The 25,618-nt window shown below is 40.8% G+C and overlaps 2 protein-coding genes across 2 annotated transcripts; both read right to left on the bottom strand.

Moving 5' to 3' along the window:
* Positions 1–291: 291 nt before the first annotated feature.
* LOC149068438 (glutamate receptor ionotropic, kainate glr-3-like) lies at positions 292–18,917 on the bottom strand. Its single transcript, XM_089251556.1, has 10 exons — positions 18,824–18,917; positions 18,236–18,414; positions 17,179–17,328; positions 8,401–8,501; positions 8,205–8,295; positions 5,998–6,156; positions 3,881–4,079; positions 2,660–2,880; positions 680–798; positions 292–463 (listed from the first exon to the last, which is right to left on the bottom strand). Exons 1-10 carry the CDS (start codon positions 18,915–18,917, stop codon positions 292–294), a joined length of 1,485 nt encoding a protein of 494 aa, XP_089107682.1.
* Positions 18,918–21,392: 2,475 nt separating this feature from the next.
* On the bottom strand, positions 21,393–24,821 carry LOC149068437 (uncharacterized). Its single transcript, XM_089251761.1, has one exon. The coding sequence runs from the start codon at positions 24,575–24,577 to the stop codon at positions 21,674–21,676; it is 2,904 nt and encodes a 967-aa protein (XP_089107887.1). The 5' UTR covers positions 24,578–24,821; the 3' UTR covers positions 21,393–21,673.
* Between the last annotated feature and the right edge of the window lie 797 nt (positions 24,822–25,618).

The following is a 25,618-nucleotide window of genomic DNA, read 5'->3' as shown; positions in this document are numbered from 1 at the left end:
GTGACCCTTATTAAACCTCGCTTTTTCCAACATGCAGGGAATGTACCACACCTCCAACATTCAGAAAACTAGAGCCCTTCGAGTTTTACATGTAATGCGGGGAACACGGTATAAGTTGACTTCGTGTTTCTACTTACTCTCGGGGGGAAAAAAGACCCCATTTTTTGACTTCAGTTTTTCCCACACCAAAAAAAATCGCCAAGTAAGCTTTCTTAAGCCGACAAGAGCCCTTTTGTTTGCTAAACTATTTTAGGTTTCTGAAACGATGCATCGAGATTGAAATCACATTACTTACATACGATTGAACTGGTCAAGATACGGGCTGCTTTTTGTCAGGGCGAATGCATAGTCAGACTGGACAACGCTTTCACGCTGTCCAACGTACATATCGCATACGTCCGGGTCGTCCGATTTGGTTCTCATCATCCTCTCTATGATGGAGCGTTCCGCTATCCATGCGAACCTGTTGAAACAGGACACATACACACACACACGTCATTGTTTTAGAACGTAACATCACTATTTCAATTGGTACAGTGAACAATGGTTCGATTGGTTCAACATGACTTCTTGAACAAATGTTCGCATAAGAAAGTTGTTACGAATCATGTATTATAAAGCATCTTTTTAGGGGGTTTATTTGGAACGAATGACGTAAAAACAAGAATTTTTTTCGTACATGGGATTGCCATTCGTCGACGAGTTCCGGATCATGCCCATCATCTCATGTAAAGTTTTGCCCGATATGATGTGGTCCTTGATGTTTTTCTCCCACAGCTCCTTCTTATAGTCTGATGCCTAAAGTTTAAAAAAAACAATAATAATAATCGTCAACTTGCACTAATAATTGCAAAAAACCTGCAGAAATGAAAGGAAAAAAGGCCAGGTTTTTTCAATATATTTGGCTCTTTAAGCGATTTTTATTATTTCCTTGATCCGAATTATAACCGCCGCAGTGAAAATCACTAAACCATCTGGAAAATGCCACCTGTTTCCAAGAATGTTTTTTCCTACTTTGTGTAGGTGATAACTGCTTTCCTCCCAATACTGAGAATAGTAGCAACAACAAAACGGAATAGAAATGCGCGCTCTTTTTTCTATTAATTGTAATATACACATATTCCTATTCTACTTCGAAGCGAAGGCAAAAATACTGTCTATTATCAAACTTTGAACAAAAACTGGCTCCACCTACTGGTATTTGATCTGACAGGGTCGGGGGGGGGTTGGTGGAAAACATATTTAAGAGAAAACTTACAATTGTATCTGGGCTCGACATTACCGAAACAACGGCGTTTTAAGAGATAGGTCACAACGAGTTAAGGTGAACGGGGAATTCTCTGGTTGGACAGGCGTCGCCAGTGGAGTTCCTCAAGGAAGTATCCTTGGCCGCATACTTTTTTCACTTTTTGTCGATAAACTCGATCAGGGTATCGATGGGTTTACTAGCAAATTCGCAGATGATGTGAAGCTAATGGGGGTAATCGGGAATCAAAGCGATAGGGAGTTGCTCCAGACCAACTTAAACAGGATTGCAGCATGGGCAAATGAATGGAGCATGACGTTTAGCGTTGACAAGTGCATGGTCACTCACTTTGGTTCGAACAACCCGCGGTTCTCTTACGAGTTGAATGGTGTCACTATCCCGGATGCAACTAGGGTCATCGATTTGGGAATTCTCATTGACGAGCGACTTAGGTTTTCTGAACATTGTTCAGCGGTGGTAAAAAAAACGAATAGAATGCTTGCTCTCATTTTCAGAAAGGTCTCTTCGCGTTCTCCTAAAGTCATTCTTTCGCTTTTTCGAGGCTTAATTCGTCCTGGACTGGAGTATGCTGTAAGGTTTTGCAGACTATACCTGAGAGGGACATAGACTTGGTTGAAGGGGTGCAGAGAAGAGCTACGCGTGTCCTTATTGGCACACGAGGCCACCACTGGGCTATCTTGGCGAAGGGGTTCGGACCACGGATCCACATGCGAGTCCAACATTACGCCCAAAAGACCGCACTGTGACCCAACAACAAGACTGATTTTCGGAAGGATCCATGGAAATAAACACTGTTTTGCTATGGGTTAGGCCATCACCTCCTAGAGATACATTCATCCTCTAGGAAGTAATGGTTAGGCCGGGGGGGGGGGGGGGAAGGATTCTCAAACTTTTTCAACCCACGGCGTCCCTTCCCCCCTGTTCAATGCTTTACCGCGAGCTCCACCGGCTCCCCCTGAGCTGTTTAACAAAGAATATTTTCGAAAAACCTTTTTCACTGTCGAAATTCCACGGTGCCCCTGATAAAGGTTGGAGGCTCACCAGGGCGCCGCAGCGCCCAGTCCGAGAGCTCCGGTGTTAAGCAGTAAGGAAAACTCTCTGGGGGTTGTTATATCTAGCATACTGTTTTGGCATCAATCGAGTTTTGTCGGAAAAACAATCATTGCCGTCGTATCTTCAGTTCACGCTACCATGGTGATAAAAGCCAATTTTACAGGAAGCCAAATTAACGTTGAAGATACCAAATGAGAAAGATTTGATGCATAGTTGCTAATCACGTTTTTAGAATCGTCCATTCTTGTTCTTGGAAGGCTATAATAAATCGAAATTTTGCGAGTTCAAGCTGTCCCAGTGTGGACAAATCTTGCCGTTCGAGTTATTAAAGACACTTACTTCAAGAAACGAGTGGGCGACGGTGTTGTTTCTCACAGCAAGAATGACGTTGGGATATCTGTGAACCAGCTGATCCAGGGTATTTGCTGGTCTTGGGCTCCGATGAGTACTCAGTCGTGACGTCAGAGTCCCACCGTATAAAGCTGTGATCACCAGACACATCAGGAACCAGCACACCACAATGACTCGCGTCCTGTTCCCATCTGATATGCTACAACAGCCTGTTAGAAAATTGCGAAAGATGATTATCATTCCGAAATTGTATTTTTTCAAAATGTCACAAATGATGCCAAATTAGGGTCACCTTTTAGTACGCATTATATTCTAGAATGCCAAATTCATTAACTGTCTGTTAATAAATAGAGAGCAAATTTAAAAAAAACAACACGTTGGGGCGGGGTCACTCCTGTGTTCAACTCAAAAAGTGTTCAGCGGCCTTCCATTAAATGCATCAAAGCTATTGTGTTGTTATGCGATACATGTTTTGTGATGATCCCTTGGAGTTGCAAAGTCTCTTGGGAGACTTTTGTATCATCCGAGTTACATTGAAAGGAAAGAATTTATCGGAGTAGAGGTATAAGGTGAAGCCAATCAAATAGTTTGCTTAGAAAAGATGACCAAAAGAGTGACCAAGAGAATGTGTAATCATGACACTGACCTAGAGATTGAAGGCGTAGCTCAGTGAGCGGCCGAAAGAGTGACCGAAACGGTATGCAAGCACCCGAATAACCAAAAAGAGTGACCGAAACGGTATGCAAGCACCCAAATGACCAAAAAGAGTGACCTATAGAATGTGTGTAAGCATGAGAGTGAGCACAAGAGTAACGTAGAGAATGAGAGCAATGTCAGTCCTTCGTTCCAAAGCCAAAAGAGTGACGAAGGAAGTTTGCAATCTGTGTGCGGGAGTAAAGCGGGGTCTAGGTATAGCCCAGGATGACAAATTTGAGTAATGAGAGAGGTCAGAAAAACGAGACTAGAACGGGAGCAGGACAAGCAAAATTTGTGTAACCAACAGGTGGGGAAAACCATAAATCCGCCTCTGGCCCTGTGCAGTTTTTCTGCTCCCTTCAACCAAGTGGGAACCTTTACACGGAAAGAGATTGTAGGTGCGTAAGAGACAGTTCAGGGAATGAATGGCATTTTTGAGATCTTGTAACTATTAAATTGAATTCGTGCTGCTGAAGGGTTTGGGAGGGAGTGACCCACTTATTACATACTTGCCTTGCTTGAGCAATGGGCGAAATATCGAAGAGATTGTAAGAGCAGCTGTTCTTTTGAAGGTTGCCCAACGATTCACTTTGTAAAAAGCTCCGTAGGAACGTTTTCTTCCGTCCTCTGTCGGGCTGATTTCATCCAATAGCAGACTCAGGAAAAGAGTCGAACCAACCGATAGCACAGTCAGAGAAAGGTACGTCCACATCTGAGAAGATACGAAAAAATACAAAGTTCAATTCTGAGCTTATTTTGAGAGCACACACTCACTTGGGTAACCACTAATAAAGACTAATGATGCCACTGAATCAGGGGTTCTTAACCTACGGCTCGTGACCCAAACGGGGGGTTACAAGGGCTTCCGAGATGGGTCGTGCAAATCCACTTGCAGCCGGGGTTTCTTAACGCAGTCACAATCCGAACTTTATTCCGAAGAGCTCTTCGGCTTATGCGACACGACCTAATCCTAATTTGTAGGAACGAACCTCCGAGATGAGTCTTATGAATCTATCTACCGTCAGGGGTTCTGAACCTATAAGTCACGACCCAAACTTGTTCCGTGTTGGCTTCCGAGACGGACCGTACAAATCCACTTAGCAGCCAAGAAATATTTCTTCACCTATGTGTGTGACAAGAAAAACTTGATTGGCAACGGTTCTTTACCTATGGGTCGCGAACCAAACTTGATTCACGGGAGGAGGGGGAATCTTAACCTAGGTGTAGCGACTCAAACTTAATTCACGGGAGTATGGGGAGGGGCCTCTTAACCTAGGTGTCGCGACCCAAACTTTATTCACGGGAGGAGCGGAGCTCTTAACCTAGGTGTCGCGACCAAAACTGTATTCACGGGGCTATCGTGATGGGTCGTATAAATTCACTCACAGCTAGCGATTCTTAACATCATAGGCGGTGATAACTTGGAAGTCTAGTGGGGAGGGGGCACGGTCATAATGATGTCAATTCATATACACTCATGTCCATAAATTAAGGATAATTCAGAATCACACGGAAATTGAAATCTAAAGTAAAAATTTCACCTGTAGAATTATCACACACATCTGCAAGAATGATATGCAAATTTCAGGAAGCCACCAGATGATGCCGATAGTACGTCACAATGACGAGAGTGTAAGAGGGGGGGGGGTATATAAGGAACGGTGGCAAAGAAGTAAAATTGTTCACAAGAGTTCTGTAAGGCGATCAGTGCCATAAGCGAATAGTTATGACACAGAGGACGCATGTGGATGATTTTTTACGTGGTAGAATTATCGGCCGCCTGGAATGTGGGCGTACTCGGATGGAAGTATCCGAGGAATTACCCAAAGTGTCATCTCTAGGCTTTGGCAACGATTAGAAGATAACGGAAATGTCAGTATACGTTACAGTACAGGTCGCCCCCGAGTTACAACGCCGAATGAAAACCGGTATTTGGCAGTAACTGCCAAAAGAAGCAGACGGAGCACAGCATCCGACCTGTCTAGTCAGCTATCTGCAGCCACGGGTACAGACGTCTGGGAGATATTGGTCTATATGCTCGCAGGTCTGTCAGATGTGTTCCGCTCACTGCAACTCACTGTCGGCAGCGATTAGACTGGAGTAGAGAACATGCAATGTGGACATCGTCACAGTGGGCTTGCGTGATGTTTTCCGACGAGTCCAGGTTTAGCTTGCAGTCTGATTCACGTCGGACTTTCATATGGAGAACGCCGGGTACCCGTTACCACCAAGACAACATCATTGAACGACACCGTTACGATGGTGCAGCATTGCTCGTTTGGGGTGGAATTATACTGGGTTCCAGAACAGATCTGCATGTTCAAACCGGAACCATGAAAGCCCAAATTTATCGGGACATCATTCTGGAACAATATGTAACTATTCCACTCACACACATCGATTCTTAATCCATAGATCTTGACCCAAACTTGGGTAGGAGAGGTCGTACAAATACACTTATTGTCCTGTTATGAATGTATTTTTTGCCCAAACTGTTTTCCACACTAATTTCGAAAACATTCATGGGTCCCTAAGCCGAGATCGTGTTATTTTGAATGTGGGTCGCTGTTAAAAAAAAAAAAGTTTAGAACCCCGTGCACTAAGTGAAGGGAGGTAATGAAGATACCTACCTCAGAGCTGACTGTTTCAAAGAGTATCCAAGCCCTGCTGTAGTAACCAGGAGTCTTGTAGATGAAACTGACAACATCCGGATAAACGGTTTCTGTGAAATCGACGACCTTATCGCGATCTGGACTCCAAGAAAGGTCTCCGACAGCCAAGTCGACTTCCTGTTTGGAGAGTTCGGGACACATTTTTGTTATTGAAATTGTTCGGCATTAAATGGAGATCTTAACCCCAGAGCACCATCATGCTTTTATGTCGAAATTTCCTCTCCACTTGTTAAACAATACAACATTCAAGGATGACGTCACTCTCCACTACCATACGAAGGCTTTTTTAACAACTGGCTGTTGCGAAGGTGAATTCTTGGAAAGAGATAAAATTCAACTGCCTTCTCTCTCTCTCTCTCCAATGAACACCGTCTATAGCAGAAAGCATCCGCGAGAAGTTCATGACGTCACTGAAGTCGTTCATTTAACCCAGTGTTTCCCAAAAGTGGGCAATATCGCCCCCTGGTGGGCGATGGAATGATCCAGTGGGAGTGAAAAAAAATGGCTACAGGTTTAACATAGGATCCTATGGGTTCGCTTGAGCAAGGGGGCGATGAGAGAGAAAGAAATTCTGAAGAGAAGGGGGCGATGGAAAACAAAAAGTTTGGAAAATTATGATTTAACCTATAGTCATTGGATATACTGCGAATGATAGGTAAAGATTTCACATTCGTCGGACTGCTATATCCAATGGCTACAGGGGAAATGTATGACTTCCATGACGTCAAAGCTTCGCCAACACCTTAGAAGAGACCCTCTGGTTGGAGCAACATCTCAAGGCAGCGGTTCTCAACATTTCCGACCGACGGAGCACTTTCCGGTGTATAATTTCTATGGCGGAGCCCCGTAGGCCAAATTTTTATTTATTCATCAGAATTACTGACTTATTTTTATTATTCAAAAATATTAATAACAATTATTTTTTTTAATTTACTGGTTTCTTTTATTTCCCTCGAGAGGCCGCGGAGCCCCTGGGAGTTCACGCGGAGCCGTTCACCGGTTGAGAACCGCTGCTTTAAGGCGTTGCTCCAACCCGAGTATCATTTGGGAGAAGTGTCTAGGAGAAAATAAAAAAATTTTCGGAAATCAGTGACTGACGTAAAAAATAACCGATTTTCTAAAAACACGACAAGATCCAATCGAAGAAACTCCATTGTTTGGCAAATATGTCCACAGCATATGAATTGCTTCAAACAGGCTGCTTTGACTTCTCAATCTATTCCTATGTGTGTTTAAAGCTGTCGAATAGGTAAATACAAACAAAATATATTCCTGTAGCAATCAAGTTAACAATATGTAGTCACGATTACAATTCGATTAATCGAAGAGAATAGTTTGATTAACCACTTGGAAATTTAAATCGGTTCCCAGCCCCAGTTGCAAGTGAGCAATCACTATTTCGAGAGGAGAAAATTGCAACAAAGGTACTGCTGCCGGTGACTTGGTGCTCTTTATACGACCGTCCGTACAAATTTTAGCGTGTTGAACCAGCACCTCCTACAGATAGAAGGCCTCCGCAGTCTTCTTGGTACGTCAGTAAGTAATCCATTTCCCCCTCAGAATATTCGGGAAAAAAAATTCCCTGCTCATGCCAGTATCATCATTGAGGAAAAGAAATGATCGGGCTCAGAATTGGCGATTTTCTATGCCCCATATCCAATCACCATTCGGTATTTGTGAGCCAATCAGGAAGATTCTGCGCCAAAATAAGAAGAGACGAAATATAGGATGTGTGTGCTGTGTTTCAAAATGTGGCAAACTTGCTAGGCAGTCTGAATGACGTTTAGGGCAAACACTGCAAAGGGCGTCTATCTCTAGAAGGTGCTGGTTGGACGCAAAATACTGTACGTCTGGAAATGCCTCGCTGCAGAGTGAGCACTACTACTACTACTACTACTAAACCACACATGCACCTCGTCCATATTCCTCTGCGGAACCTCTAACGAATTGGTACATGCGGGAATGTGTGTGTACGTGTAGTGAAACCTGACGTTTTCAACCCAGTTTCCGATCAAACCTATTCCTAAAATAGACGGCTGGACCCTGGGTCGTGCCCGGGTGGGTCCATGCGTTAAGACGGCACTGACTGGAGTACATCAATTAGAACTCGCTGGTAATTTCGCACCAAGTTTTCCAATTCAGGATATTTTGATTAGGTTTCTAACCTTTCGCTCGAGTTCTCCGATCATTCCGTTCCAGGATCCGTCTTTCAGTTTCATCCCGTAATTCCTGTTTGATCCTCTTTTCACCGTGTATCTGAAATACACATTCACAAAGTAAAAAAAAAAAAAAAAAATCTGGTAATATATTCTTAAATATTTAAAAATACAAAATGCGTGAAGAAACCGCTGATTTTTTTACGTGAAATTCAGAAGATCCGATAGGACATTGATTATACGGAACATGTAACCTCGCCATTTCGCTCCAGTACTAGCCATCGGAGGCTCTACCACAGGAGGACTCTGCAAGAAATTGAATGTTTGAAGTTGAACACACAGATAATACGACATTCGAGAACATTTTAATTAAGCATGAGGTTAGATAATGTTTGACACTAATCAGCAGAGTGATCCCCGAACTGTGTATACCATACATATATTTTCAGGCTGACTCACAGGCAACTAGTTTTACAATATGATTCACTTTATCAAAAGCACAGTAGAAACTTTTTTTTCGCATTAGGGTAATCTCATTCATCTCAGCTTGTTGATGAATGAGATTAAACTAATGCGAAAAAAAAAATTTCTACTGTGCTTTTTATAAAGTGAATCATATTGCAAAACTTATTGCCTGGCCCAGCACCTCCTAGAGATCGAAGGCCTCTGCACGCTACATGTGACGACAGTATGTAGTCCATTTTCCTAGTAGTCCATCAGAATATTCAGGGGAAAAAAATTCCCTGCTAGTGCCAGTATCATCGTTGTGTGCGGTTCCCGAGTGGTATGGTGGTAAGATGCTCGTCTACCATCGTGAAGGTTGTTGTCAGGGTCCCAGGTTCGAACCCAAGGGAGGATATAGATAAGATATTTTCCCTAACGAACCCGAGGCGACCACCGATAGACAGCGCCTTCACTTCCAACCCATCTCACTAATGGCAGTAAATTGCAATATAGCGATACGGCCAGATTTGGTGTTTGGTGAAGTAGTATCATCGTTGTGCGGAAAAGAAATGATCGGGATCAGAATTGGCGATTTCTATGCTCCCCACATCCAATCACTATGCGGTATTTGTGAGCCAATCAGGAAGATTCTTCGCCAAAATAAGAAAGAACGAAATAGCATGCTGTGTTTGAAAATATGGAAAACTTGCTAGGTAGTCTGAATGACGATTATGGCAAACAGTGCAGAGGCCTTCTATCTCTAGGAGGTGCTGGTTCGACGCCTCTTCGAAGTCGTCGCCTGGGCTCTCCCTCAATGATCTTATCTTCGTCGGTCCTCCAGTTCAACAAGAACTGTATCCTATGCTACTTCGTTTCCGGACATTTAGAGTGGCTGTTTGTGCTGACGTAGAGAAGATGTTTCGACAAATTAGAATCGCTCCCGCCGACTCTGGTCGGCAGCGGATCCTTTGGAGAGATTCACCCGCGGAATTGGTCGAGGAATTCCGTTTGACCATCGTGACGTATGGCACCGCGTGCGCGCAATTTCTATCTACTCGAGTCATAAAGCAATTAGCTTTAGACGAAGCTGAAAAATTATCCCCTAGGCCTTCGAGACTTTTATGTCGATGACTTGGATACGCTTGAGGAAGGTGTCGAGCTGGTGAGTCGGCTTCGGCGTAAGATCAGCAAAGGAGGGTTCAACCTTCGTAAATAGCATTCTAACTTCCCAGTCGTACTTCAACAGGGTCTTCAGCTCCCTGAGGGGCTTGTTCCCGGGTCGCGACAACGACGAAATCAAGGCATTAGGAATTAAGTGGAATTCCGAATCGGACTAATTTTTCACCTTCGCCGTTGCGCCGATAGGCCCTCGGGAACCCTATGCCAAGCGTGAAATTTTGTCTGAAAGCCGCTCGTGTATTCGATCCATTGAGTTTAGTGTCTCCGTGCCTAGTCTTCATGAAAATACTACTTCAGCAATTGCGGAAGTGCGCGCTTACGTGGGACCAACCGATTCCCGAGGAGCTCAACGAGACTTGGGAATTATTTCGAAGGGAACTTTATCTGATCGAACGAAATTGAAAATTCCAAGGTGCATTATTCAGTGTAATGGTGTAGAGTTGGAATTGCATGAATTTTGCGACGCTTTTCCGAGAAGACGTATTGTGCCGTTATGTAAGTGAGAAGTGTTTCATCTCACGTCGGTGTACGCGCTGCATTGGTTACGTCAAAAACAAGCGTTGCCTCTCTAAAATCACAGTCGTTGCCAAGACTCGAACTGGGCTCGGCCTTATTACTATCAGATGTGCTGCAGGCTGGTTCTCAAAGACATACGTCTATCGATTCAACGTTCGGTCGTCTGGTCTGATTAAAGCATAGCCCTTTCGTGGACAGCGTCAGAACCATTTCGTTGTAGCAATTTGTCGCGAATCGGATACCGAAAATTCAATCTACGATTCACGACGTGAAGTGGCATCACGTACCCGGAATAGAAAATCTCGCGGACCTTTTGGCACGAGGGGTCTGATGCCATCTGAACTCAACCGATATGAACTAAAGTGTCTCAGTGACGGAACAAACTTGCCATCAAGCAGTAAGGGGCTTCCATTGAATCCGTTTCTTGATTCTGACCCTGTCTTGCGTGTTGGAGGTAGACTTCCTAGTCACTCTGGTTTTTCGTTCAACCCAATGTTATTGCCGATGGACCACAACTTCACAAGTAAAGTTATTAATTATTATCACGGCGCGAATCTTCATTCCGGACCTGAATTGTCTTTATCTCTGATACGCTAACAATTTTGCTTTGTGGACGTTAGATCCGTAGTTCGATTGCAGCTTCGTAAATGTATAAAATGCTACAAGCTTAATCCAAAATCAACTCAACAAATTATGGGTGAACTTCCTTCAATAAGGATCGATAGACAGGTGCGACCATTCGTAAAGGTAGCCATCGATTTTGGCGGTTCTATTTATGCAAAATGCGTCCATAAGAGAAAGTCTACCAAATTCAAATTCTATATCTGCCTTTTCGTATGCACGGATACCAAAAGACGATTCATCTCGAACTTATGTCAGATTTAACCACCGCTGCCTTCTTGGCGGCCCTGTGGAGATTTGTTAGCCGCCGAGGATGACCGAACGGGATAATATCTAAAATAGGAGAAATTTTGGAGGTGCCGAGAGATATCTACGCGATGTAAAAAAATTGTGTTGCGATCATGTGAAATCCAAAATTTCATTTCTATGAAGGGGGTAAAAGTGGTCATGTATACCTTCTTTATACTCTGCATTCCGGAGGACTATGGGAATCTGCAATCAAGTGCACAAAGGGGTTATTAGAAAAGGTCATAAATTCTGCTTTGCTAAATTTCGAAGAACTTTATACTCTTCTTTTGCAGGTAGAAGCTTATCTTAATTCTAGGCTTCTCACAAAGCTCTCATCGGACCCATCCGAGCTCAGTGCATTTCCTCATTGGCGGTATTCTTCAGAGCTTTCCAGAACAACCCGACCAGATGACAGCCATGCCGCTCTCTCGGAGATGGCAATTGATTCAGCGACTTCGCAATCAGTTCTGGAACCGTTTTTGCATGGTTTTTTTTTTTTTTTTTTGACACAAAATAAAGCGTTCCAGACTCTTCCACGAAACTGGGCTGGAAGAGATCTCGGCAACGGGATAAGTCCAGTTGCAAAGTTCTGGCGTTCATTGATTCAGTTCTGGAACCGATGCTCAACGGAGTATCTTCACTTGCTTCAACCCCGCTCCAAGTGGTGGGGCGAATCTGAAGCCCCGTCCGCATGGGAAATAGAAAAAGCGGGTTTAAAACCCGCTTCAAGAATTTTCACCAATGACAACTCTCCATTTCTTTCCTTACGAAGGAAAAACGTAGTCAAGCGGGTTCTAGAACTCTTAATGCTACCGCAATATTTGCACATGTGAATGGGGCTATAGTTACTTACACTGAGTCTTCCACGAGATGGTTTCCAGAGAGCAACTGCCTATCACTATTTCACATCCGCTAAGAACCACCACCCCTCGAGTTTGCGGATTTTAAAATGAAATGTCCATAGGTACAACTGTCCTTAGGTACAGCGGTCTCCCCTGCCCAATCACACACTTTCGGCACGACTCATTCCGTGAAAAACTGCCAATAGCGATAGAACGGAGTTGTGCACGGTTTAAACAAAATGAAGATCAACAAATGCCATGAAAAAATACAAACAATTCCAGGTGGAAAGGTCAAGAATTCATCTAATAGAGTTTGAAATCCTTCCAACAATGGTCCATTGCCGAAAAAGAAGATGAATTTTTTTTTTAAAAAATTGATTCTCGTGAGTTCAAGAGTAAAGTCAACAGTCGTCGAAATCGTATTGTTTGGATTTGAACAATGAATTCAATTGCCTATAAAAGAAGCCCTATTCCGTACCCACTTCAGACCTGCTTCCATCGTCGGCAGTCCATCACTAACTACAGGAAATGGTAGACGAGACGAGATCCAATCCAAGCGAACGGATTTGGTCCGATCAGATGGCAAGCCACGAGTTCTTTGGTGATCAGCCGTGTGAATTTTCAATTCCTGGCTAAGTCTTATCAGATGGACAACGTGGTTTGGCGTCTGTCGAATTGAGTTGATCGCGCGTGGTTGATCTCTTAGCGGGGGACGTCACACCATAAATGGTGCTCCCGTGTTACCATAGATGGTGCTCCCGTGTTGTTTCACCAGTTCCTGTGTGATAGGCTCATCGATGAGGCAATGATCTTTGTTGTAAAACGATCTCGAAACCGTACCTGAAGATTATCGACTGCCGTTGTTTGAATCGTTCTCTCGGAGTGATCCGAGAGCGAGTGCCGGACCAGAATACGAGTGGATTCGAGCTCGTGGGGCTTAGGTGAGACCGCGTGGAACGCGCCTAGGATTGCATTTGCTGCACCGTGGAAAGGAGATGAGGATTCATTCTCATTGGTTTAGGTGCTCTCTCTCAAGGATGACTCCTTGGTTATCAGACTGAGTGATCATCCGCGAGTTGAGAAAGCGATGCAAAATAGTCGTGAAAAGAGCTTGTCTATTCTTTTTTATGCTCGAGTAGTCGTCCATTTACGACTATTCAGATGTCTCTATGGATTATGGGAAGTATTCAACCTTTATTACTTTATCACTGAATATGCACGTTGTTTTACAGAACGGTTGCGGGCTAGATATATGCTGCATTTCTTTCTCTTATGGGTCTGAAACTTGCGTATATAGCGTGAGAATATGACCCGTACTTTCACCGAAAATTTGGCTCTTTTTATTTGAAAAATCACCCTTTTTTTGCTGTAATTTCAGCGAGGTTACTTAGACTGAATTTTTATTACTACTGCTACCATGATTAATTGTTGTCATATAAATATATTCACACACACACACAGGTGAAGTTCACCAATTGGAATTTGGTTAATTCCAATTTTTGGATCATTCAAATACTGGGATTTATCCCTTGAGAATCCTATTGATTATAATGTTACAAAACATTTTGGGAAAATAACATCCATGGGGTACAACAAAGATTCAAGCGTCGTTTTCCAAGTTCTTGAAATTTGCACATTCTGTGTTTCTGACATAAAGGGGGAATGTTTTCTTGTTTTACATGAAAATTTTCACGTTTTTACTCCGTTAATTCTTCGTTAATGTAATTAAAAGAGCATTTCCTCGTAGCGCGTTGATCAATGAAATTTTCTATTATGATGCCTAACAAAACAAACTAGGACGGCTCGATACCTCGGACTGACGCACCCGCCATTTTTGAGTGAAAGTGTGACGTCAGTTTCTTCACTGTATCTAGTCGATGTACCTACGGCTCGTTGAAAGCCTTGTCTAACTTACCCATTATCTTTGAGCTAGATGTGACGTCAGTATTATCGCTATAGCCAATTGCTGTTCCCCCTGCTGCTTTTTTCTAACGATTGGGCGTCACTCTCAACAAAGAACTGGCTCCCGAGAAAGAATAGCTACCCCGCCTCTTAGGAACCATTAGCTGTTCCCTTTCCTGCTTTTTTTTTCAAGATCAAACGTCACTTAAAGCAATATAACGATGAGTCCTTTTCTAAGGAGTGTTACAAAAAACAAAACAAGAACCAGCTTGACGGTACTTACCCCTAGCGTTGTAATTTTAAGAACTCTGCCATGGAAATTACAGAAATTCGGATGAAATAACGCCTCACCATCTAAAATTTCTAACCCTTTGTCTAAAGTCCAGAATGCGGTGCGTTCGAAATATATACTCAAATTTCCTGGTGAATTCAGACTGTATACATCAGTTTCCTTAAAATACAAAAAAATAATAACAATAATAATAATACAGATCTACATGAGGAATTCCAGTACTAAAACCAGAGAAAACTTACTTATTTCGGTACTCACTGTGAATGAAATCAATTTACTTAATGAATTATCTAATAAAATGGTGATATACAGGGTGATTGTAATTGAATCGGTGAAAATAATTACAGTACACAAGTCCAAGTTCCGTCTTTTTTATATATTTTTTATGAATCGGTTCGATAAATGGAGATCGTGTATAACAGTAGCACTATACCAACCTTCCTAATGCCATGTGAGTGCACCCAACACTCTCCCCCCCCCCCGAAACCACAAAAACCACACATAAATACATTGAAGCAACACGTGAGTTCACTTTTCCCTCGCCAGGAATTCTACGACGCACTTGTGTACTGAAACACGTACAAGTTGCGTAGCACAGTCGCAATTTTCTCTCGTCACCTGAGACAGACTATGTGCCTCTCTGAGCCAATGGAAACCCTGATAGATGTCAGGCGATTGTTTTCAACCAATAGCAGGAGTGTGATGACTTGATGGGATATCTTGGTCAGTACAACACTGACTTGGGGTGAAGACACACGGGTCTTTTCGGAAGAGAGACAATCTGTTTACTTAGGGTGCTCGCGTTTCGAACTCTCTCTCGGAATGGGAAAGGGCCTAGCTTCGATGGATAAAAATGGGTGAGTGACTAAATTATTATTCTCATTGTGAGAGTGCCGGTATCATGAAATATTGATAATAAATGCTTATTTATTAGTAGTGCGTTAATAGAATTAGTATGATTGATGTAACATGATTGTTTAGATAATATAAACTCCTCGAAATTTGTAAATGAATCTGTGTATCATGTCTGGCAGTAACATTTAATTTGAATATCTAGTAATGGTCGCACGACAAAGCACCCGCGACACTTCATTGATTGATTACGTGCATGTTTCAAATTTGAATTAGTAAAATAACAGTACACCTGTTTCGGAATTTAAAACTTGATTATCTCGATTGAAATCTTCGACTAGTACACTTTCCTTCTTCTCCCCGATTCCATTAAATTTCTGATTTCAAAACACGGTAAAAACTAAGAACCCCTGATCATAATAACATGAAAACTTACATGAACATTCCTTTAAGCAATGGAATTTTGTTTTGCGATAGGGGGAAAAAAACTCGAAAATTCACTGATAGATGGTGCTGTACTCGAGAAATGCACTCGGTGATGAATTAAAATAATAGTCGGCCGGGCAAAATGATAATTTAATTAATACAGCGAAAATTCATAATTCATAGAAACACAGCACAAAAGTGAAGTCATTAAAACAAATACCCACGGCCGTCTTAAGAGTATCATGGGCCGCCGGGCCAATTGATTTTTCTGAGGCCCTACCAACCAACTCGAAAATTTCAACCAGATCTCATTTTTGTGAGGCCCCTCTTCACGTGGACCCATGCCTTAAGACGGAATTGCAAATACCTATGACTTCATCATATGGTGCCGTCTCCGATCCGAAGATTGGCAATCGTGTCTCTCCATCATACTCGATCTTGAGCTTGTCTCTTTAGCATACGATAGTCTCTGCCGTCCACTCCACTCCTTCAGGTCCTCTGCCCACATTCTTCTCGGTCTTCTTCTCTTCTTGCATCCTCTCACGTATCCTTCTAATGACAGTTGTCGCGTCCAGCATACTTTCACTTCCTCACCGCAGCATTTCTTATCAGATATAGTCGAGATTTCCAGTTCTCCTCCTGACTTCTTCATTCGGGATTTTATTTTGTTAGTCCACGTTATTTTTAACATTCTTTTGTTGCTCCAAGCTTCAAATGAGTCATATATACAGCAGGTCTAGCCATACATAGCATCTAAGGAGCCTTGTTTTTCCCACGGCTTACTCAAGAAATGTTCACTATGTTGTCCACCGTGTTCTGCTACAAGTTGGAAGCTGAAAATTGCATTTTACACAACCGATGGGAGCGTGCTACGGATGGGGTGCGAATCCAAACACATTTGGAATCTGACCACTATTCACAAGTCTTGAGGTAGCCCCCCCCCCCCACAACATTACCACCCGATCTTTGTGAAACACACACTCGAATCGGTTTCGTAGTTTTTACACATGCAGTTTTGAATTTTAAACTCGTAGCAGAATCCGGTGGACAACATATTGAATATTTTTTGCGTAAGTCGTAGGTTTTGATGAGTAATGAAAGCGTGTGATGCTAATTAAATTGCCATTTTGCCCCAGCTGATTATTGTTTTCATTCAGCGGGCGAATTTCCCATGTTTCACGAGTACGGCATTTACCTATCGGTAAATTCAAGTATACATTCTTTTCCCTTCTCCAAACAAAAAATTCCATTGCTTTCGGACAGCGGTTCTCAACCTTTTTTGACTCGCGGTGAGCCCTTTTAAGTATATAATAGTTTTGCTCGAGGAGCCTTTTTTTTGTACATAATTTTTATCGCAGAACCTTGTAAGGCCTCTCTTACTTACTTATCTATCAAATTTACTAATTCATTTCATTTGCCTCGAGTCGCCGCGGAGCCCCTGGGAGGTGAACACGGAACACCTGTTGAGAACCGCTGCTTTAGGAGAATTAACGGAAATTTTCTGCAGCGTTTTGAAATGGCAACTTTGATTATAATCACATCGTGTACGTGAGAAATATCAGTTATACCTCCTTTGAACTTCTTTGGCATAGCTATGGATAAATTGGCTGTGGATACGTACTTTCAAGTTTGATGACGTCATGAGTGTCGGTACGACCAGTATGGCGTGTTCCCCTTCTACAAAATGTCTTGTCATGTTAATTACTGGTATATTCTCGGTTATACCTATGATCCACCTTTGGCGTGGACTCAGTAAACCAATGACCGGATCCTGGAAGAAGAAAGAAAAAATTATGAAAGTGAGGCCAGTGAAAGTGAAAATTTCGTAATTGTGATATCAAGTCGAACATGATACAATGTACTGGTATTTCATCTAACCGTTAATTACTCGAACATGAACTTCATGACTCGTATTTTACGGGACGTTCTCGTATTTTCACGTATTTTTGGCTGTTTTCGCTATTTATAGAACTGTCAGTTTTTCTTCAAACCTTGTTTAAATTCTCATTCTTTATCTAAATCAAGGATGGAGATTATTTTTATAGCTCGTAAATAATTCCGATAATTATGACTATATAGTTATCACTATTCATCTCACATATTTGTCATGCTCAACTTTTTCCCCGTGAAATACAATTTAATGTACTGCGATTTGCGGTAGCCCTCTATTTTTCGCACAATATTGGGGAATTTGTTTTCCAAATTTCCCTCGCAATTAGTCACTTTTCTGACGTTGGCAAGGTTTTTCGCGAGAATCGTCGATGTCTCGTATTTTCCCGTGTATTTAGAATCGCTATTTTGTACTATAAAGTGCATTTCGTTTCCAAAGTCATCTATAAATCCGTATAATGGTTCTAATGTTCTTTTGAGATCATCTGATGGTCTTACATCAGGTGTAAATGGGTTACTGCAGTGGCACCGGGGTGCTGGTTAATTTGTGGTATAGATTCGAGTAGTTCAGAATTGATTCAGAAATCAAAATTTCCTACCCAATGCTCAACACAGCACCCACAGGTTCAAAACACTTCCGACGCTACTGGGTTAATGGTCACCTAAAAATTGGTATGATCCAGGGATACTCTCACATACCTCTTCGGAAATTTATGCAGTGGTATTCTTTGTAGGAATAACATGACTCATGTTCCGTTTTAATTAAATATATTAAAGAGATAAATTACTTTTAATTCTTCGAGCAACGGATCGATCGTGTCTCTGGACGTCAACAAGATGAAGCCATCGTTACTTGGAGCGAAGGACCTTCGCTTGGGCCATGGAAAATCTCGGACATGCGATGATTGTACGCAAGTCGCTGCAACACCTCCATGTTTAAAAAGACCTTTCAAAACTTTATCCGTCACTACAAATAGAAACAAAAATACAGGGTGATTCAGAAAATATGGGGGAAAAACTTTAAGAGGTGGTAGTGATGTGTGTGTGTGCGCGCGCGCGCGTGCACACCAAAAACAAATAATTTTCATCAGAGAATGCATGGTGTAAAATGAAATTCAAGCGTGCTATAGGGCGCAACATAGTAAAACCCATGGGTGGAGATACGGGGGGTGGCATTACCCCCCCCCCCCCAGAGTCAAAGGTAGAGTCGACTGATCAAATGTGTGTATATGCATATATGAATTGACACATCATCATCATCGTGCCACCCCCTACCCCCCCCCCGACTTCCAAGCCTATGAGTAAAACTGAGGATACGAGGAGAAAACAGAAGAATAGCGTTTACGTTAAAAAAACAATTTTAATGAATAATTTACAATAATTGCTGAAAAGAACAACCGCCAACGGTGATGAAAGAAGAACAGCGGCGAAGAAGGGATTGTGGCGGACGCTCTGGAATATTCCAGGCATATCGCGAACCTACCCAGCAGCAGCCGAAGGTCTTGCGATTAGGCCCTCTTCACAGTCAAGTGGAGTTGCATGCACCAAACTCTTCAGCTGTCCCCGCAAAAAGAAATCAAGACACAAGACAGATCGAGCGATCATGGTGGTCAAGCCACAAGACCATCTCTCCCGATCCATAGGTTTGGAAAAGTTACGTCCAGATAGTGCCATACCTCTCGCCCAAAATGAGCTGGAGCTCCATCGTGCTGGAACCACATACGCCGCAGGAGGGCAGTTGGAACATCCCCTAGCAAGTCTGGCAGCACCTCTTGCAGGAACGTCCAGTATTTGCCCTCGTCAAGGCGTTCCGGCAGAAGATACGGTCCTATTAGGTGGTCGCCAATGATTCCTGCCCAAGCATTGATGGAGAAGCGTCGCTGATGCACATGTGGATATACAGACGCCCCGACATGTTTATTGTGGGTATTAAATGCACCATCTCGTGCGAAGTGCATTCATCGGAGAAAACAACAGTTGCCGCAAAATCTGCGCGTGCTGCAATCAGCTGTAGGAGCCAGCGGGTGAAGTCTTTGCGGCGGGCATAATCTTCTCCATTCAATGCTTTGACTCGTTGAAAATGGTATGGGTGCAACCTCTCGTCCTTCAGCACCCGCCATGTCGTGGATTGTGGCACACCAGCTCGCTCGTGTGCCTGTAGTTGGCTTGATCTTCCACCATCTCCAAAATCTCATCTTCCACACCTGCTGTTCTGGCAGTCCTTGTACGACCTGCATCAGACTGGGAAGCAAGAAATGATCCCGTTTCGCAAAGCTGATGATACAAGCGCGCAAATGTTCTCAGATTGGGCAACCGCCTGTGGGGAAAACACTCACCGTACATTCGTGCTGCCTCTGTGGTACTTCCGTTTGCAGCTCCGTAAATGAAATGCATGTGTCTACTTTTTCAGTATTACTAAAGTGCGCCATTATCCCGTCCGTTACAGCTGTTAGAACGGGTGTGTGCACGCGGGAATAACTTCACAGGGACGCGGATTTGCATACGGTTTCTTCTTCTTCTTCTTCCCCAGGGGCTGTACTATCTGCTCATGCTTATTCTCATCCCATCCGAATTATAAGCATCACATTAAGAATGATCCGAAAAACGATACCAAGGAATTATTCTTAGTCTCACTTCTTAACGTCACGTGACGCGAAAGAGGGAAAATCAAAAGAAATCGCTTCCCACACAGGAAAAAACGATTTTTCCCCTTTGGCCGATCGACCACTGACCAATCAAAATTAAGCTTGAGGGGTATACAACTACTACTATACATTTACTGAATTTTTTGTTCAGCGACGGTGGCAACGCAATTCCTTTTTAATGCACGTGCAGAACATTTGTTGTTGTTTTTTTTTTTCACATTCTTCAACGTTAAAAATGGACGGTGTTAGCGGGGCTATCGGCTAGATATTCTTTTTAATGGGGAGGATGGAAAACAGTTATTTCTATAATTAAAATATATTTTTCAGCGTGTAAAATATTATATTCAGAAGGATATATTTCAGCATTCTAATTAATTTATTGTTGAAGTACTTTCTAAGCCGTACTTCATAAGGAACTACCAAAATCACATTGGAATAAAAGTGTATTGTTGTCTTTTATTACCTACTAGCTGCATTACCCGGCGCTTCCCGGGTTTTCTTTAATGAGGCTTTTTGGATCACGTGATATCTCGCTGTCTCTTTCTTTGAGGGACATACAAACTGTGTCCACGTTAACAAATATGGCGGCTTCCTGCGCGACTCATGAAATAAACAAATCTAGATTTAAAGAAACGTAGAAATGAATTTTTTTTTTTTTTTCATTTTTTAAGGGGTGCTAGGTATTTCGATCCCCCTCCCGAACTTCAAGATATCTATTTCTGCCTGTTTCTGCTTCCAAAAATGCTTAAAGACAATACAGAGACATTAATTTTCATGCTTGAGAAGATATATAAATAAAAAGTAGAAATCAATATTACTGTATGGATATCCAACTCAAAGTAGGTCCGGCTAATTACTTCATATTTAATCTCATGGGCTTCGTATATCTATCTCTAAGCGACCTCAATATTTCAAAAATTGAGATTTCAATAAAATTTTTAAAATTATTGATGTGACAGAAAACCACACTCTAAATTTCAGCATTTCTACAGTAAAATCGGCAGTTTTAACACTGATTTCTATGGAGATCATCCTTTGCCTGACCCTCAAAGCGATGCTGACGGTGATTATGACGTGTACTCGAAAAGCTTCATTACTGGGAGAATTGAAAATGTGGCAAACCATTTTTTTTTTTTTTTTTTTTTTTTTTTTTTTTGAACTTTATTTAACACGATGAAATAGCACAAAATAATAAAACAAATTCACCAAGAGATCCCGTGGATCTGTACTGATGAACACGAAGTATCGATGAGTAATTACAATACAATTTCAAGGACAGAACGAACACAAAAAAAAAAAGAGGGGGAGGGAAAAATGTTGATAATTATATCGAAGTAATTCTGCATCTGTGAGCAATTATAGATACAATAGAATACAATTAGATAGTACAATTAGAATACAATACAACATTTCAGATATACAGTATGTTTTCATATACATTATAAATGAAGATTATGGAATGCTAGATTGATGCGAGAATTGTTTTGCGACTTCGACATGTGGAGGCAAACAGCAGGAAGTGTACTTAGACATTTAGAAAATTCGATTTAGCACTGATCGATAGAGCTCTGTTTTTGTTTTTTAAAAATGATCGTTGATGTTAGCTATTGAAAAAAGGTAATTTTTTAAACGTTTTTTCAGTAACGGTATTGAAGGGGGAAAAAGAATATCATGCGGCAGTTTGTTATAAAATTTCGGAATAAGATATGTAAAATGGTTTTTCTTCACTGTTTTATGTATCAAGGGAATATTAAGAATGTTATTGTATCTATTTGATGTCCTTGATAAATTAAGAGGGAGACAAAGTTGTTTTTTATTAAGTAGGAGAATCGATTTATAAAAATATAAATACCGCAAAGGGAGTATGTTAAGTTGCCGGTAGAGATCAAATGACGGAGTTGAGTAATTGCCAGTTAGTGATCGGATTATTTTCTTTTGGGTCTGGATGATGGGTCGCAACGTATTGATGTAGTCACTGCCCCAAACAGATAGTCCATATAATAGATGAGAATGAAAAAGGGAATAATAATATGACAGCAAAAAATGAGTATTTAGATAATGTTTTAGATAATAAAATTTATAAACTATAAAACAAAGTTTTGATTGGATATGTTTTACATGGGACTTCCATTTAAAATTTCGATCTATAACAATACCTAGGTATTTAATGGAGCTTACTTGTTCTAATGGAGTACAGGTACATAAAAGATCAGTAGGGCAGTTTTTATTATGAAAAATGAGGTTACAGTTATCGAAATTAGTGAGGTTTGAGAAACTAATGTATTTTGTTTTTAGAATGTTTATTTCGAGATCATTTGATCGAAACCAATTTCGGACTTTGATTAAATCGTTGTTAATAATATGATCCAATGATTGATGATCATTCTCAGAATAAAGAAGTACAGTGTCATCCGCAAATGTGATTATTTTGGCATTTAGTTCAAGGTTACAGAAATCATTAATATAGATAGTAAAAAGCAACGGTCCCAAAGTAGTTCCTTGTGGAATTCCTCTGTGCATGTTTACTGGACTACTAATATGCTTACCACACTTAACAGATTGAGATCTATTATTAAGATAGGATTCAAATAATTTATAAGCAGTACCTCTAATACCATATGTGTACAATTTAGCAAGCAATATATTGTGATTGATGCTGTCAAAACATTTTCGTATATCAAGAAAAATTGCTATTGTTTGTTTTGAGTTATCTAAGCTATCAACCACAAATTTGCTAAATTCAATTAGTGCAGTTTCAGTGCTTTTGTTTGGCAGGAAACCATGTTGATTTTCTGAGAAAAAATTATTAGCATTTAAAAACGAGTATAATCTACATTTTAAGATAGATTCCAATATTTTGGTTGTCGTACTGAGAACTGAGACTGGTCTATAATTGCTGAGGTCATTCTTGTCACCGGTTTTATAGATAGGGGTAATGATTGCTTTTTTGAGTGATTCTGGGAAAACACCACTTTGAAAACAATTATTAACTAGATCAGAGAATACCTGAATGACGCTGTCAGGAAATCGCTTCCAAACTTTTGAGTTCATTGCATCGATGGAAGATACAGAGTTTTTTAGTTTGTTAGTAATTTTCTTTATTTCAAAAATATTAGTTGAAGAAAGAAAAATTGAATTTTGAAAACCACGTACGTAGTTTTTATAGTCATCCATGGAAACTACAGTATTTCTTCCAATACTATTGAAATACAAGTTAAATTGATTGGCAAGAATCAGAGGTTCAACATTTTCTGGAAGTACATTCTCTTTATTCTCAGTGCCTAATATTCTGTTAACAAACTTCCAACGCTCAGTATTGTTACGACATTCCGAGAACTTGAAAGAGTAGTACTGTTTTTTAGATTGCTTTATTTTAGATTTGATTCTTGATTTTATATTTCTATATGCAGTTTCCATAGAGAGGTCATACGGATATTTTCTTGTTTTTATGTAAAGTTGTTGTTTTGTCTTAATCAAATTGCAAATTTCGCCTGTAACCCATGGTTTACCGATCTTCTTCCTTGAAACAATTATTCGGTCACTGGAATGATTTTGGACAATGACATTCATGGTGGATAAAAAATTATCAAAATCTTTTTCGGGATGAGTGTGATCGAATCGAAATTCATAATTTTGGAGAAAATTTGACATATCAGCATACCGAATAATTTTCATTTTCCTATGTATAGTTTGACTTATTTTATCTAATATTGGGGTGGCAAAGTGAAGTTTACAAACGATCGGAAAATGGTCAGTTATGTCTGTGTCAACTATTGATGAATAGTATTTGGTAATATTAGTTGAGTGACGTAGATAAATATGATCAATACAACTATCAGAAAGAGGCCTAGTTTGATCAGTAATTAAGGGGAGGAAACCATGTCCTGACAACATATTCATGTAATCTAGATCGTCATTATTGGGTTTTAATATGTTTATATTGATGTCACCTACCAATAGGACATTTTTGGATTTTGTATTCATTAATATAGAGTCAAGTTCTTCAACAAATTCTGATTTTGAAAATGAGTGTGATCGATATAAACAAAGAATAGTTAATTTGAGTGATGGCTGGTTAATGCCAATCACCTCAGCTGTTTCCATTGCGATTGACGTAATGTTATTATAATTTAAAGATTTATTTGTGTACACCAATATGCCTCCTGAATTATTGTAATTTCTACAGCATGGGAATAAATCAAAACCTGATATTTTATAAAGGTCAGACTCTACATCAAAAATCCACACCTCCGAGAGAATTATAATATCTATATGATCAACACAACTACTTATAAATGACATAAAATGGTCAAAATTGGCCCTAACGCTTCTTATATTCAAGTGAAAAACCTTAAAATTTGCTTTATTACTAATATTGTTACGTTGAATATCGTGAATAACGGAAAGAAACCTTTCTAGATCCTCCAAGGTGCTCATTTTGAGATTTAAATTTTCGTTACTATTAATTGACATGAGATAAGTCATCTACATGACTGATTTTGAACACCCCGGAGTCATCTGTTTTACGCATAAAAACTTTACCGTCACGAATCCAACAATACGCGAAGTTGTGTTGTTGCTTATGTTGTTTAGAATGATAAAACACATTTTTCATGTATGGGCTCAAATGTTCATTAAAATAAACTGGTGTGGGTCGTAGTCTGCTGTCGATCGAAGACGCTTTCAGTTTCTTAGATTTTGCCAACTTGAGAAAATTGTCACGATTAGATTTTTTTATCGAACTGAATTATGATCGGCTTTATTTTATCTTTCATCTTCGTAGGCACTCGATGTATAACTGTAATATTGCCCACCAGATCACTTTGCACCTGATCAGCTATTCTTGCCTTCAATTCAATCACATCCTCATTTTCAGTCTCTGGAAGGCCTTGGATCTCAATGTTACAGCGACGGGAATATTGTTGTAGTTCACCAATTTCAATCTGAAGTTTCTTGACTTCAGTTTTTAGCTCAGAATTTTCCGATGACAGTTCTTGTTGCTTTGTTTGTAGCTCAAGTAATTGGGATTGATAGTGCTTGTTTTGGTCACTCAGTTCTTTGAATTGGCAGCACATGTATGATTTCAGTGATTGTATGTTAGCATAGAATGCTTCACTTATTCCGTTCACGATCTCTCTTATATCACTCGGCATTTTTTCAGTATCAAGAGAGAGTAACTGCATATCCATTAATGGTTCGGGATCCGGATCCCTCGTAGAAGTATCCCCTGGATCATCTTGTCTACGTGGATCTTTCTTCGATGACTTGCTTGTTGTTTCTTTACATTTAAAGCATATCCAACTCAGAACCCGATCACGCCTCAGCCTGCGGAATACCAGTTCGCTGAAACCTCCACAACCATAATGGAAGATGTCTTTGCATTTAGTGCAACTAATTGAATCGTCTGGAGTTATGATTGTCTCCACACACCTGGAACACACTTTCTCTGCCATACCGAATAAGATCAGAGCTCTTATTATTTGTATTATATGAATAAAAAAATATTTAACATATAGTACACATCCG

Source organism: Pholcus phalangioides, unplaced genomic scaffold (genome assembly GCF_987345545.1).
Source record: "Pholcus phalangioides strain wild (caught in Gottingen) unplaced genomic scaffold, Ppha-v1.0 ptg000027l_1, whole genome shotgun sequence".
Taxonomy (NCBI): Eukaryota; Metazoa; Arthropoda; class Arachnida; order Araneae; family Pholcidae; genus Pholcus; species Pholcus phalangioides.
Note: the sequence above shows the minus strand (reverse complement) of the source record. Positions and strands in the feature narration are given on the sequence as shown.

Excerpts from the sequence above, each read along its gene's own strand:
- LOC149068438 (XM_089251556.1), bottom strand. The coding sequence starts at position 18,917 with ATGCCTGGAATATTCCAGAGCGTCCGCCACAATCCCTTCTTCGCCGCT. Across the intron at positions 6,157-8,204 it reads TCGGAGAACTCGAGCGAAAG|GAAGTCGACTTGGCTGTCGG; the intron begins GTTAGAAACCTA and ends CTCTCCAAACAG. Across the intron at positions 464-679 it reads TCGACGAATGGCAATCCCAT|GTTCGCATGGATAGCGGAAC; the intron begins GTACGAAAAAAA and ends CTGTTTCAACAG.
- LOC149068437 (XM_089251761.1), bottom strand. The coding sequence starts at position 24,577 with ATGACTTATCTCATGTCAATTAATAGTAACGAAAATTTAAATCTCAAA.